A 16445-nucleotide genomic window follows, 5' to 3' on the forward strand; every position below is an offset into this window, starting at 1 on the left:
TGACTTGACTTTAATGGTATTAAATTGAAGGACTTTGGTGCAAGGTATTGATTATTTTTAATGAACATTTGTGTTGGTAAACTGATGACTTATCACTAAAATTTTTCCTCATGAAAAATCTAGTTGATTAGATTAGATAGATTGGACAAATACAAAATGGTGATGTCCGATTGACCAGAGTAATGCATTATGCATGCATTATTCAATTATTCTTAAAGCATTAATTACTTCACTTGATGAATCAAATGAATTATTTTATCATTAGTAAAATGCATTATCATACCCTTGACTTTCTGATTTACTGAATGATTTTATTCCTTCACAACTATTAGGATTCCACCTATTTACATTTCATTTATAAGCGATCCTTACACACATAGCAATTAAGATAATACAAAGCCAACCAACCTTTGGATTAAAATAATGAGCAATTTTGAAGTTGCATGCAATAGTATTTTAACAGCTTTGTTTGAACATAATTTTGATATTAACCCTTGATTTGTAGTGCAACTTCTGTTTTATTGTAGGGTTTTGGTAGGTTTTGGTAGGTTTTCTGTTTTGGTAGGTTTTCTGAGATGTTAATTAAATTTAGAAATAAATTGAATTTCTATTTTTGCACTGTGCCAGTGACTCACACTTGAAATCCTAGCTAGTTGGAAGGTTGATACCCAAGGATAGCAATTTGAAGCCAGCTTGGGCAGAAAAATCCATGATTCTCTTCTCTCCAATTAACTACCAAAAAGCTAGAAATGGAGTTGTGGCTCAAGTGGTAGAGTCTTAGGCTTGAGTAAAAACCCTAAGGTACAGCTCCCTGGCCCTGAGTTCAAGCGGTTATATGAGCACAAAACAAAACAATTAAATACATTTTCATGGGCTGGGAAGGTGGCTCAGTGGTAGAGCGCTTGCCTTGCATGCCTGAGGCCCTGGGTTCGATTCCTCAGCACCACATAAGCAAAAAGAAAAAAGCTGGAAGTGGTGTTGTGGCTCAAGTGGTAGAGCGCTAGCCTTGAGCTGAAGAGCTGAGGGACAGCGCCCAGGCCCAGAGTTCAGGCCCCAAGACTGGACCCCCCCCAAAAAAATACATTTTCATTTATCATTATGAAGAAAATGTTTACAAAATGAAATTGTATTGGAGATGGGCTCAATGGAAGAGGGCATGCCTAGCATTTGTGATGCCCTGGGTTCAATACTCAGTAACACACACACACACACACACACACACACAGGAGACTGTTCTAAATATGAAAGCATCAGAATAGAGTATTTTTTCTATTTCATTTACATAGTATTTTATGTGCCAAGGTTAGTATAGGGCTTTCTCCTTACAAAAATCTCCAGAGAATCATTAGGCAACTAGAGAAATCTTTAGAGATTCTTACTTTAAAAATCACTAAAATCACCTTGGTACTTTAAGTCATTAAGTGGTTTAAGAATTTACTTCTGGATTTCTGTTACTTTCAGAGGAAAATGTAGAGATAATGGCCTGCCAGACTAGGTTAAAACATCGACGATTAAAAGCAACTTTTATTCTACTACTTATGTGAGAGTTCCAGACTGATAATTAAACTGTCTTCCTGACTATAAGAAATTAATGGCATTAGATGTTTTGTTGAGTTTACTTCCCGTCGAACATCTCACTAAGGATTAGGAACCTTTAAACTAGCAAAGTTTTTTCCATAAAAATATTAAATATTTTATGATAGTATGTATCATGTAAGGTCTCTATTGCATATTCTTCTCTACTGCTACAGGTTCTTCTGTCCAAATCAAACATTGAAATATGTAGCAAATCTTCATCATTCACCCTCCACTTGTAACTACTGTAGTATTTTCCAGATCACTTGTTTTTAAGTCATTTTCACCATTCATCAGTAGTTGAGGGAGGAGGGCTCTGTGGGGAAATTATGGAGGGAGAAGGGCAAGCAGATTCTTCTAGCTGTATTTTCAGTAAGTTGATGGACAGTCCTGGGGACTGAGCTTCTGAGAGGTCTCTGATGTCTAAGTTCAGGCACATATTGTCTTCCCGAAGAGGTCCAGTATAAGTCCAGGTTAGAACAACTTTAGAATACCAATGTCATAGGTCCAAAGTACCTCATCTATGGCATTGTGTGTGTGTGTGTGTGTGTGTGTGTGTGTGTGTGTGTGTGTGTGTGTGTGTGCACGCATGCGGGTTGTACTCTCTTTGATTATTATAACTGGTAATCGCAATAGTGAACTATAAAGAACATCCTCTGCTAGAATCTCACTTTGGAAATAGAACCATATAGACTTTCTGCATTGGATTACCACATGCCCTTCCTTTTATCTTTCTTTCCATTGAGATTTCTGAACAGAACCCAGGCCCTATTCTTATGAATTCCCTCCAGTGGAACTAGGTACTACTATCCAAATATTAGGTTTCCATCATTATCATGATACTCATATTTCCTTAATGAATATTTAGTGTAGAGTTATAGTAGTAAAGTATTTAAAATTTTTAGTTAAGCACGGTAAAAGTAAAGGATGAAAATAGGAATTATATATAGCTGTCTAGAATGAATGTATGAAGCTGGAGATGTTTGGTTGTTGATGATCTGTCACAATAAATGGGGGACATAATTTTTCAGGTATTTTTAGCATTCTTTTATGTGTTAGTCCTACTTTCATGCATTACCTAAAATCCAACCTTCTGTGGTTCCTTTTCTTCTACTAGATGATAGCCCTTCTTCTACTAGATGAGAGCCCTTAAATCACCAGGCTTGGATTTCAGTATGCACTCCAGTCAATTACCTATATCGCCTAATTAGTGGGAAAAGAAAAAGAATCACACATTAAAATAATGTATATAAATAATTGATATATGACTTGAAAATCATTTTGAATTTATATTTAAATTGAGTTTTATCCACTCTCTCTTAGAAGTTTAGAATACTTCCCATTAATTATTCATACCACAGTATGAAAATTTGGCTTGGGATAAACTATAAAGCCACTGTGCTCTTTTGTCCTATCGTAGAGATCATTTTTGTGTGTAATAGCTTTGGTGCTGTGGATTGCCTGCTGGTTGTATGATCTAGAGCAATTGATGTAACATTTAAGGCCTAGATGTCTTCATCTGCACACTAGATGAACTCCTATCTGAAAGATGCCAGTGTGTACGATAGCACAGGGTACGATGCTTTGTTTGAGAACAGACACGGTCTCAGTTCTTATCTTTAGTGATACTTTAAATCAACCCATTTCTTGTTTCAAACCCATTTTTTATATCCAAGTAACATTTTATTTATTTACTTTCCCCCATGATAAATAATAAACAAATACTATTTCTGTCTTGTTCTGCAAGTAAGTGTTCTCAAGAATATGAGCAGAGAATAGCAAAACAATGCCACCCAATGTTCAATCCAATGTCTGTGTTTATTCTCAGTAGTGTTACACAAGACATTGCTGGCTCAAATAGGAGAAGCTTTTGCGATGTCAGAAAGCCTGCAGTTCCTAGGGAGCCTCTTGCCTGGCTTGTCTTTTCTCTTTGCTTCTTTTGGCACTAAGTTCCACCCTTGATTTTAACCTTTTTCATTTGGTTCCTTCTCTTGATGCTTTCCTCAGCTATCCTCAGGGCAGCTCTTGACTCCTAGGAGTTCATTTTTGCTCCTTTAGAGGCCTTGCTAAACAAGAAGCAGAATTTTCAGTCCTCCTCCTCCTCCTCCCCCTCCCCCTCCCCTCCTCCTCCCCCTCCCCCTCCCCCTCCTTCTCCTCCTCCTCCTCCTCCTCCTGGTCCTCCTCCCCCCCCTCCCCCCCCCTCCTCCCCCCCCTCCTCCTCCTTCCCCCTCCTCCTCCTTTTTCTTTTCTTTTGGAACAGTGGTGGTTTGTTCTTCCACGTGAGGCAGTCTGCCCTACAGCAAACATGCTTGCTTCTAGATCTCCTCTCTCTTTGAATAAAATCCTCCCAGAGGCTAATGCTGGTGGGAAAAGTTTTTTTTTTTTTCAATTTTTTAAATTTCTTTTTATATGCACCTAGAAAGCATGACTGAGATCTGAGCGTCAACCTTTGTTGTATTTTTTGTGATTGGGGAAATAAAACTAAAAAGCATTTCTTTCACTCAAATTGTTCTCACAGATGAGTTTTGTTGACTAAAGGCTTTCTTCCTTATGAGCTTTGCCCTCTCTGAATAAAAGAAGGGTTATATTGATACTGCTTTTTCCTTTTTGATTGCTCTTGAATTTTCTTCTCTCTGATGTTTTTGGTCATCAGACTTCATTAGCAAAGTGGATCAGATAACTGTTATCCAAGTCTGTATCTTGTTTAGTCTTCTGTGAAACAATTTTCATCCAATCTTACCTTTTTCAAAAGCCAGCCTTCCCAAGGTAGAAGTTATGAACGAATATTCTTAATTCTGGAGGACATTAATTTTGTCTCAATGGTTTGTATGCCTATCTTCCATAAAATTTAAGATCCATGTACTCTAGGAAACCACATGTTTCATAATTGCCTGACATACTAGCATCTTTCAATATCAAAAATTAACTTTGACTATGGAATCTGTAAACAATGTAATGATTTTGAGCAAGGAATAATTTGACTTTTGAGGATCACTTAAGTTAACAGCAAACCTTTGAAATGATACACACTTAAGACAAAAATTGAAGCTTGGAATCTAATGAAATCTCTCTCTCTCTCTCTCTCTCTCCCTCCCTCTCACAATGGTTTTACAGAGACAGTGTCTTACTATGTAGCCCAGACTGGCCTCAAACTTAAAATTGTCCTTTCAGTGCTGGAATTATGGGTGTGTGTCACTATACTCCGCCACTACACACATCCAAATGAAGTGTTTCTCAAGCTATGTCCTTTTTCTTAGAAATCTGGTAACTTCGTGTTCTTAATTTTTATTCTCTTTAAGTAGTTGTACAAGGAGATTTCAGTTCATTGTCAATTTATGAGTACAACACATCTTAATCAGTGTCACCCCTTTCATCATTCTCCCTCTTATCTCAAGCCCTAATTCAAGTTCACACATGTATATTGAGTAGTATGACTGTATTTGCCTACCAATCTGTGTCTCTATATTCAACTATACAAACTAATCTAAACATAGGAAAACAAGCCAAGGCTTGTTTGAGTCACCAAAGTCTGTGGCTCAATGAAAGGCCCTGAGTTCAAAGCCTAGTACTGCCAAAGGAAACAATCCATAGGATACAGGAAGTGGGAGTCTGATTAAAGACATTCACCTTCAAGGGGGGCTTATGAGAGTAAAATTAGTTTCTTTGTCTGGAAAGAAAAGGCCTTAGGACACTTGCCTTTACTAATAGAAAAACAAAATTTTCATTCCTAGAGACATTTATTCATATCTTTGAGGAGCAATGAAGACCTGAAGAATAGCTCTCTCTCTCTCTCTCTCTCTCTCTCTCTCTCTCTCTCTCTCTCTCTCTCTCTCTCTCTCTCTCTCTCTCTCTCTTTCTCATCATACACACACACACACACACACACACACACACAACATGGAGAGAAGAAAGGAAGAAGAAAGAAAAGCAAAGAAAGAATCTCCTCCTGTGTGCATTAGCCTCCCTCTCCCCCCCTCCCTCCTTTCCTTTTAGCTTTCTTTGCAAACTTAGACCACACTATTGATTACTGACTATTTATTGCAGAAGATACTCCTCTGTGTTCAATAAATTATGCTTTAATTCCTCAGTCCAACAGATGGTTGACCTGAAAAAGAAGATAAATGAATAGATTGTCCAGAGCTCGTATTAGCTTCTACTCTTTATGTCTCACTGTATTAGTGTTTTTCAATTCAGTGAGTGAGTTTTCCATTCTTTTCTTCCTTCTTTCAAAATTATTATACCTTCCACAGTATTCCTGGATCAAAAAGGCTCAGCTGTCTTCCTTCTGGATTTCAACATTGAAAGGCTTAGCTTGTGATGTATTTATACCTTGGTGCTGATATTCATAATTTAATACACATTACAGTTTATGACAATCTAGGTAACTAGTGTTCATGAAAATATTTTAACATTCCATGAATTCATATAATCATAAATGGCACTGATATACAGCATATATAAGTAATTATTTCAACACTGGTTTTCCACACTGAATTTTTACCGAGTTTAGTTTTCTTTTTGTTATATTATTATTATGTTACTTTTGGAAATATATGGAGTACTCACTGATAGTTTGATGGCTGTATGTGGCCTATAATGGCCAAGTCAGGGTAATTAATATTTCTATAACATATTTTTAGAATTTTCTACTAAACATGAGAGTTATAGTTATACATGTTTGTGAGGTACAGTATATATGTGATACTTGTACTTATAATCAGAGTTGTTAACACTTGCATGTCTTTGTCAATTGAAGAGGTTTAGTAATATGCAACTTGATTTTGCATTTGTGAAATCATAAAATTAAGAAATATTTCATTGTTGGAAATGAACTACACAGGGATTACCAGGCATGACTCTGAAATAATCCCTAAAACCATGTTTTCTTTTGTGGCAAACAGAATTTCTGCATTTAGGAAAAAATAAAGTAAATGAATTCTTTCCTAATCACAGCATAAACTGGCAGAGGTTTTGTTCTTAGTTGAAAATAAATATAAAATAACTATCATCAGTATAGATTCTATTGAGTTGTGAAGACAGACTTAATCAGAATTGAAGTGTAAAAATCAAAGGCTTCTTCAGCCAGTTTCTGAGAAAACCCCAAGTAGCTTCCATGAATTCCCAACTAGAGGAATTCATCATGTTTCTCCTTCTGTGGCTTTAGTATGAACCCCAGTGCTCCAGGAGAAGAGTCTTTTTTCTATCAAGTTTTTACTTGGAGTCCTTGAAGTGTCCAGGACTTGATTTGCCTCTACATTTCTGAGGGAGGATGTAGCCACGGGGAATAACAAGGAGCTTTGAAGAGGTGAAGCAGAATCACTCTGTTGTTGGAAACTTAGATTGATAAACTCAGAAGTATCATTTTTCCTTAGCTTTTTCTTATCCAATTTTCTCCAAAGGATGTAAAACTTGGATTTGCTCTAACAGGTTCTCTCTGTGCAATGAGAAGTGTTCAATGTCTTCCTGGCTCAGGTATACCCTACATACATAAAGTGCCTCTTTAGAAACCATGGAGTGAGCACTAATAAGGCTGACAGTATTCAGTAGCTTTAATTTCAGTCTTATTTTTATTCTATGAATGATCTCAGTGATGCCTAAGTGGTATCCTGGGTACAAGAGTTCCTTTGTTGGTCTATACTTTTCCTTCAGAGTCTCTTAAGCAGGAAATGCAATTGCCAGTATCTTGTTCAAGTTTTGTTAAATGATAATGTTTGTGTATATACACACATAATGATTATCAAAGATATTTCATGGCTTTCTGATTCATTATGGCCACCTTAATTAAGTTTGTTATAACTTTAGCATTACATGAACTAAATTGCATTATGAGACTGAACACTCTTAATTGCTACATATGGGAAATAGAAAGAGATAAAAAATATTCCATTTGCACAAAAATCCCATTTAGACTATTCCAAATAAAACAATTTGATAAATTTAATCTTACAACAAATGTATAAATAATCTAGAGTAAATGTGTTTATTAGGATGCATTTGTTGCTCTGTTAATGATGGCATTTTGCACATTAGGTTTGCCACCTACTTTAAGTTTCTGTTGAACAAAAGGACTTCCTAAAATTTAATAAATGGAAAATTAATTGAGCTATTTTAAAAAAATGTATGTGGTAAACTCATTATTTCAATGGGTGTTCTTTCAAGAAGAAATCACTGGCTCTTCTGATTCCTATAGTAGATCACAGATGTACATCAAGTGTCATTTAAAATGTTTCTACCAACCCACCAATAACTTAATCATCACAGGAGATACAGGATGGATATATATATATATATATATATATGAATGAAACTACCCACTAAAAGTGGTTGTGTTTAAGACAAGCAGACAACATGGGCTTTCCAGATTTTATTAGTATAATTGCTTTCTTGTTTTATCTCCAGAATTTTTCCGAGAGTTGCTGGAGAATGCAGAGAAATCCCTAAATGACATGTTTGTCCGGACTTATGGAATGCTGTACATGCAGAATTCAGAAGTGTTCCAAGATCTTTTCACGGAGCTGAAGAGATACTACACTGGGGGCAATGTGAACTTGGAGGAGATGCTCAATGATTTCTGGGCCCGACTCTTGGAACGCATGTTCCAGCTGATAAACCCTCAGTATCACTTCAATGAGGACTATTTGGAATGCGTGAGCAAATACACAGACCAGCTGAAGCCATTTGGGGATGTGCCCCGGAAACTGAAGATCCAGGTCACCCGCGCCTTCATTGCTGCCCGCACCTTCGTCCAGGGCCTGACTGTGGGAAGAGAAGTTGCCAACCGAGTTTCCAAGGTAATTGTTCATCCGTGTACTTTCGAATCCCTCTTCCTCTTTTATTCTGATTTAATCAAATGTCTAAAAGAAGATAAGGTAAAAATTCTTTCTTACCAATCAAGTGTCCAAGCTCAACTCTTTACCTTTATTTTTTCTTTCTTCTCTGTGTGTGTTTGTTTTTATTTAGGAAATAATGTTATTTATCAGCAACACAGCAGGGTAATTTTCATTAGGAATGGGGTCAAAATAGCCTGGCTTGCAGACATGATCACTTGAAGTTTTTGATTAAAGCTTTAAGGATGATAGATAGTCATACACAGCTCAAGGGTTCTAGTCTTCTGGAGCATCAACGCTTGCAAGTAGTAATATGTTGTTCAGGAGGACAGCAGCTGGTCTTTCTTCTTGACCACTTGTGTCAGAGTCGCCAAGCTCCTTAATTGTGGGAGAAGAACCCTTTGTCCATACTCGTAGAACGGGAATAGGAAGGACTGATGAAACCAAAGCATAGATTCTGGAAGGCAATTCCTTGGGTTCCCTATTGTGCTTGTAATTCTATGTCATGTATTGTGGTGGACTTATGAAAAAGGTAAATCACTAATCCACTATGGGGCCTTTCCTTGAGGATAATGTCTCTAAACCATTAATGCAGGGGATAGTTCTCAAGGCTGCCATTAAACCTTGAGTATTTCCAATGTGGAGGATATCATTCTTTGTTTAAGTTCTGACTTGACATTTAACTGCTCTTATGAAAAAGGCCTACCCATTTATGAAGTCAGACCTACAAAAAAAACCTAAAGCATGATTATTATAAAAAGAAAAAGAAAAAATACATGAGAGGAATCTGGTATCAGGTCACCTAAAGAAGGTCATATTTGTACAAAGATTATTGCCAAACAGTACTTTTTTATTATAGGACCGTGCAAAAGAGCTACAGTGTTTTTCATAACTATTGGCATAACCTTGCTATAATTCTTTTTTTTTCAACTTTCATCTTATTATTTACATCCTGGCCAGAAGACATGTAATGGACATAACCCCCTAAAATATGTTTCTCTATGGCATGATTTGTAAAATTCATAGTAATCCTTTTTAAAATGATCAGGTCCTGAAAATTTTAAGCATATGGAAAGGTTATTTTCAAAAGGCTTTAAAAATTCTTTTTGAAAGAAATTTATTGATGTAAGGGCATATAATGTGATGTTTAATAAATTTCCTTATTGGATATCATTAGTTTTACATACCAAAGACACTAGGTCCTCAAAAGTGAATTAACAGCAAAGTAGTTCAGGGAAATGACAATAGAAATATAACTTGAGAGTAGTCTGTACAAGTATAAAAAGTAAACATATTTTATATTTTCTTTAGCAGATATATTTTGTAGTTGTCTATACATATAAATTAATAAACCGAAAGCCACGCAAGTTTCTGATTAAAGCTTTTGCTCTTGTTAAAGAAAAAACATGAAGATAGCTCTTTAGAAACGGCAGGGAGGAAGGAATTTAAAGCATAGACTACCATATGCTGTAGTTTCTGCTTATGTGCATACAGCATGACCTGAGAGGTTCCAGTGAAAAGGAAATATACATTTTCTAGAAATGTCTAAGAGCTGCAGGGAACACTGGCATTCACCATTCCTCCTGTGTCTTGGGAGATGGCATTAACAGCTGCCTACAGATGGCTTCTCCTTGGTCTTCATAGATTGGCTGACTCTGTGATCTTTGTTTACCAAACTCCAACAAGATTTCTTCAGGGGGCTGGGAAGGTGGTTCAGTGGTAGAGCGCTTGCCTTGCATGCCTGAGGCCCTGGGTTCGATTCCTCAGCACCACAAAAGCAAAAAGAAAAAAGCTGGAAGTGGTGTTGTGGCTCAAGTGGTAGAGCGCTAGCCTTGAGCTGAAGAGCTCAAGAGACAGCGCCCAGGCCCAGAGTTCAGGCCCCACGACCGGACCCAAAAAAAAAAATTTAAAAAAGATTTCTTCAGGTTCAAGGTTGAGCTTGTGTGATACAGTAGAGTATTACTTGTAATATTTTTCCCCAAAATGATGGGGTTGTAGTTGGCAGCAGCATATTCTTTTCTCTTTTATTTGCCAATCATCACCTCTAGATATAGGATACAATCTGTGAGTCATATGCCTTATATGTCTACCATTTTATATGCATGTTATGTTGGTCAATCTGAGTTGTCTTAATCACTTAAACTCATGAATCTTGTTTTCATACCTGGGCTCTGCATTTTGAAGATAGACAAGTAATAGATAGATAGATAGATAGATAGATAGATAGATAGATAGATAGATAGATAGATGGAACAAGGGAAAGAAAGGAAGGAGGGAAGAAGGAAGGAAGGTAATAGAGACATTGGATTAAAAGAAGGTAAACATAAAAAAATATAAATTCAATTATTTCAATATTTTACCCAGACCTTTTCTTACCTAGTAAGTTCCAGATAGTCTATAGCTAGGTGAACCAGAAGTTAATCTACTTACATTATGTTGACTTTATCATATTGGGAATTCACTCAGGAGATACAGAGAAGCCACATTTTGAGAAGTTGGATGGGGAGTCTTCCTTAGAGAGCTGGCAACTTCAAGCAGACACATGTCCCAGAAAAACCTTCAATGCACTTGATAGTGTTATGAAACTGAGCCATGAGGGTAGTAGAATAAAGAAAGAGCTGAAAAACAACCTCAAAAACCCAGGTCAACTGTAATGGAGAGTTGAAGGGGGGTACCATGGTTGTAAGAGTCATCAAAAGGAGACTACACGTGGTTCAGGCAGAAGAGAATTTATTGAGACAGATAAACAAAAAAACTGCCTCCCAGCACCAGATGTAGGTTTGCAGAGGTGGAGAGATTATATGGGGAAAGGCAGGGAGGAGGTGTGACCACAGCTGGTGAGGGAATAACCTCAGGCCTGGGGAACCTCTCACTGTCTAAAGGAGGTGTGACTGGGGAGGTTCAGGAAGTGACCTCAGAGGATGAGGAAGTGACCTCAGAGCCTGGGGTTCTTTGCTGACTTCCAGTCAGGTGATTGACAGTCACAAGTGATTACTCCTTTGGGGCAGGTGGTTTCTGGTAAGGCTACAGTGCTGTCCCTCACTTAAGGGTGGGGGATGGAGGCTATTCTCCCAGGCAGACCTAACAATGGTGAGCTGAGGAGACTCAGGAGATGAGCATCGCTCAAGGGCAGCTGAAGTGGTGAGGCCTAAATAGGATCATAGTCAGGAGGCAGGGTTGGTGAGCTCAAGTGTTCAAAGGGTCTAGCAAGTTCATGGTACTGGTCAGGCAGGCTCAGGAACCTATTGTCCCAATCTCTGCCCCTGCCACTAGGAATTCTAGCTTGCCAATCACCTGGGGGTTGGCTTGGGAATTCACCTCTTAAGTTTTTGGAAAGTCTCCATCATCCACGAAGTTTCCAAGATGACACCGGTTAGACCCAGTATCCATATTTCAATCCCAAGTACTTTTTGTAGCAAGAATAAGATGTTACGTATGTAGACTGAATGTAGTAAGAAGTATGTGGAAGAATGAACTTTGTTTGAAGCTTAAGGTGTTTAGCAATGAAAAGCACCCTTGTACTCTGTGGAGTGATTTACTGTTGGTGCAGGCACAGGAGGGAAGGAATTCAAAGCAAAATTAAAGATCAACAAATTTGCTTTGTACTTCCATCACATTTGGGGAATTTTGTTCCCTTCAGTTTTTCTTTTATTTACAGCGACTACTTAATCTTTGAAGGCATCATTAATAGCTTGTAATTAATTGTTTTGACTGGAAATTTACCTCTTTGGCAAAACACAGCCATCTGATACAAATGTTTTGACATAACGTAATAGGGAACTTCCTTGTAAGAAAAATAGATGACTCGTTTGTCAGTCTTGACAAAATCATTAATAAGTCTCAACAGAATTATCAGTTACTGCTTGTGCTTGCCATTTTATGCATACAAACTATATGTTTTTCCCCATTATTGAAAGGAACAAATTCACCGTAAGCTCTGACTGAGGAAGTGCTATGTGATTCTGGGGTGAATAGCCATAAACAGTAAAACAGGATTTGTTTGTTGTATAAAATACCATTCTGAGCATGCCCAAGTGTTAGCAAGAAGTAGAGTATCAGGAACTTTCATCCTATGCTAGTGAAAGTGTAAACAGGAGGTGATTTGAATGATTTGAAAAATGCTTCTATTCTTGAACATATGCATACGTTAAAACTACAGTTCCTCTTCTGGAGAGACTGTTTAGGTGTATAGGTAGGCATGTAGAAGAATGTTCATAACAAAGTCCTTAGCACTGACAAAAAAATACAAATATCACAGATATCTTATGTGTTCATCACTGGTGATCTAAATACCGTGAAATCTCATGAAGCATAAGCAGAAAGTAAACAACTGCACTCCATGGATGAACCCAGGAGTCTTACTTTGAGAGAAAGAGAGAGAAAGAGAGAGAAAGAGAGAGCGCACCAACCACCAAAGATGACATTCTACTTATGTAAAGTTCAAAATTACTGAAGTACATATTATTTTATTTAGGAGAAAAATATACATTGTAAAGTTCTGAAGACAATTTGTAGAATGACTGACACAATCATCAGATATTACTACCTCTGGGAATGATATGTGGATGATCAAGCAGATATGCTTAGGGGTTTCCAAAGGTATCCTTCTCATGCTAGTCTTAATCCACCTGAGGATGGGTGGGTGAAGCTATGTACATGTATATCACAGAAATTAGCGTTTTCAGAGAAAGTATTTATCACTGTTCACCTCAGATTCTTTTCAGCCTGAATAGCTGTGGTCAAGATTCTGAACTGCTTTTATTTATTTATAGAACTTACTGTTACCTTTGACTTGCTAGAAAATTAAACTTCATGTGCTATACTGTTCTAAATGATGTTGACTGTACATGGAAGGCAAAGATCTAAAATGAACATAAAAGCAAACTTTGATAATTTTGTAGCCTTAGAACAATGCAGGTCAACTACTTTTAATCACTTATTTTATTCAAACACGGTTCTTATCTTTTTTTTATCCTTTGTACCATTAGTGTGTATAAACATCTCCCAGGGCCCTCAATGATGGCTTTTTAGACAGTGTGAGAAGTGGAGAGAGAGAGACATTAAACCACTCAAATCATTCCTCATTGAGGCAAGCAAATGGGGAGTCTCCGGTGTCTTTTGGGTCCATCATGCTATCATGTCCATGAAGAACACATGGCCTTTATATCTTTTTGCTTTAATGAAGTACCTTTATATCTTTTTGCTTTAATGAAGTAACTTCTAGGAGCAGCAACTAAAAATTGTATTAACAACAATCACTTCCAACTATGATGCTTATTTCATTGATTCACTCCAAACAAATTGGGTAGTTAGTAGATCTGAGATACATAAAACTTGAACTGTTGACAAATACTGTCATCTATTATCTGTCTACAATCTTTCTTCCTTTTACATCATGCCTTTGGAAGAAAGTGTGTTTTTGAGTATTTAGAAAAAACAGATTTTTAAAAAAAAAAATCAACAGATACTTTCCTGTGTCTGCTATACACACTAGTAGTTTTGTATGAAGAACCTACTAAGTTGTTCATACTCCTGAGTGAATGCTTCCATTGAAATTCTGAAGAATTCACTGTGGATTTACTTTACACAAGCACTGAATAACTCTCTACTTATTCACAGTATGGAAAGAATTTAAGATATAAAGACTACCTGTAGTAACTGTCCCCTGAATTATTGGGTTTCTTTCTTCTGGAGCCATTTTTTAATTAAAGTTAACTTTTGTGGAGTAATCTAGAAATGTAAAGAACCACAAAAATGCATATAAAGCCCTTTTATAATTCTTTTGGTCTTTAGTACATTCTCTTCTTTGATTGATGGTTATTCAGTGTAGATTACTTGCATACTATACAGTCTTTGGAAGAAGAGTTAAGCCTTTTGAAATTATCAATAATGCTTTTATGTTTACAACTTTTAAGTCAGCCTAAATAATTTATGCTGACTGTTTTAGGATGGTCATGTGAATATTGTATTATATTTGGAAAGTGCTTTTTAGTTGATTAATAAATAATTTCATGATAAAAATTGTAATAAGATGATATTAGTACTAGGAAGCACTGCAATAAGAGCTAGCACATTAATATAAATTCATTGAAAACATATGAATTTTACCATGGTCCACTGTGCTAAACTGAAAATCACAAGAGAATAAGGCAATCCAGGTGGCAGAGTTAAAAATGAACTTTTGGCCAGGTACTGGTGGCTCATGCTCCCAGGCAGGAAAGTTCTCATGATTCTTATCTCCAATAAATTGCCAGGAGGGGGCAGGAAGGCAGAAGTGGATCTGAGGTGCAGATCACAGAGTGCTAGCCTGAGCAAAGTCAGGGACAGCACCCAGGTCCTGAGTTCAAGCTGCAGGATTCCCACCCACTCACCCAACCCCCCTGTGAAACTTTCTTTTCTTCTATGCAATAGCATATGGACTAGATCATACAGAGAAGGGCTCATTTCTTTTGTAATTTTTTTTATCTTTAAGTGGTTGTACAAGGAAGTTCCCATTCTACAAAACAGGAGAATGTGTCTGACAACATTGTCACCCATGGCTCCTAACCCACCCCTTCTCTCACTTTTCTTTTCTTCTTTTTAAAAAATTGATATTAAGTGATTACATACATTTTCTATATTTCACAGTATTGTGGAATAGTGAAACTTCGTTAAATTCACAAACACATTTTAACCTCCACAAGGCAAATTGTCATTATCATGGTCTATAAGGTTTGTGAATTCTATGAGCTTTGACAATACAATTATTTCTTCTACATCAGGTGCTATTTACATTTCTTTCCTTTTGCTTAGTGTAAGCTGTTCAGAAGGTCTCATTTCTATTAAAATAACTTTATAGCTTTAATTAAAGTAATGTTTTAAAAATCCTCATTTCTGGGCTGGGAAGCTGGCTTAGTGGTAGAGTGCTTGCTTTGCATGCATGAGGCCCTGGGTTCGATTCCTCAGCACCACATAAGCAGAAAAAGCCAAAAGTAGTGCTGTGGCTCAGGTGGTAGCCTTGAGCTGAAGAGCTGAGGGACAGTTTTCAGACCCAGAGTTCAGGCCCCACGACCAACAAAAAAAAATGGTTTAAAAAAATCATTGCTTTACTCATGTAACTGTAATCCCTCTGTACGACATCTTTACAATAAAATAAAATTTAAAAAATAGTATAAGTAATAAAGAATAATTTAAATAATCCTTTAAAAAAATCAAGGAAAATGAAGCCATTTATTGCCAAATCATTAAAAGCTGTTTATGTGCCCTTTCTTCTTGTTCTTTTGAAGCCATGTCTGATAGTATTATTTTATTTAATACACTAGTATTATTTTCTTTAAAAGTTATACTACTATTGGAATTCCACTTAAACGAGTATCTTCCTTCCTATGGAATCCAATTTTATAGTCTTAGTCATATTGGAAAGTAATAAGAAGAGAAGGGGCTTTTTAACCTTCTCTAAATATGCAACCAGTAGAAAGGTGTGAGGAACACAGCTCTTACTCTAATGCACCTATCAAATGTAATCTTCTGCCACCTACAGTCTGAAATAGATGATTGTAACAACCCATCATTCATCTGGCGCAGAGGTAGATCCTTGGAAAATTAGAACCGTTAGGAAGAGTTAAATGGGTCTCATTTAGTAGTTTGCTCAGTGTTTTGTATTTTGAATACTTTTTTGAGCTACAAAGAGTAAGCAAATTACTTACCAATACTAATTGTGCAGAGAGTAGAAATGCATTATGTCAATATTAGAGTAAGAGAATTATACAATGAATTCTTTGGAACCAGGGCAGGCAAGCAGTTAGCATTACTTTAGGGTACACTTTAAGTATATAGAAAACTGAACTGTATAGGAAAGGCTATCTGTGTTTACCTGGCCAAAAAATACATGGAAGGCAGAGTATAACCAATGCACAACTGCAGAGATGAGAAACCAAATGGTGTGTACATGGAGTTAGAAGTGTGTTGTACTGCTGAGGGATAAAGCACAAAGCCAACAGTAGGCCAAAATAAGTGTAGAAACCTAAGCTGTTCCTCTGAATTAAGATTGTGTGTTTCACTAAT

General features: G+C 36.9%; 1 protein-coding gene across 1 annotated transcript in view; it reads left to right on the forward strand.

The window, feature by feature from the left end:
- Gpc6 (glypican 6) overlaps positions 1–16445 on the forward strand; it is a 981663-nt gene that overhangs the window by 475988 nt on the left and 489230 nt on the right. Inside the window, exon 3 of the mRNA XM_042682659.1 lies at positions 7975–8366. Within this exon, the coding sequence (XP_042538593.1) occupies positions 7975–8366 (392 nt within the window). The remainder of the gene's footprint in view (positions 1–7974; positions 8367–16445) is intronic.

The sequence above is a fragment of the Dipodomys spectabilis genome, unplaced genomic scaffold (assembly GCF_019054845.1).
Source record: "Dipodomys spectabilis isolate Male_0828 unplaced genomic scaffold, ASM1905484v1 ptg000075l, whole genome shotgun sequence".
NCBI classification, from domain to species: domain Eukaryota; kingdom Metazoa; phylum Chordata; class Mammalia; order Rodentia; family Heteromyidae; genus Dipodomys; species Dipodomys spectabilis.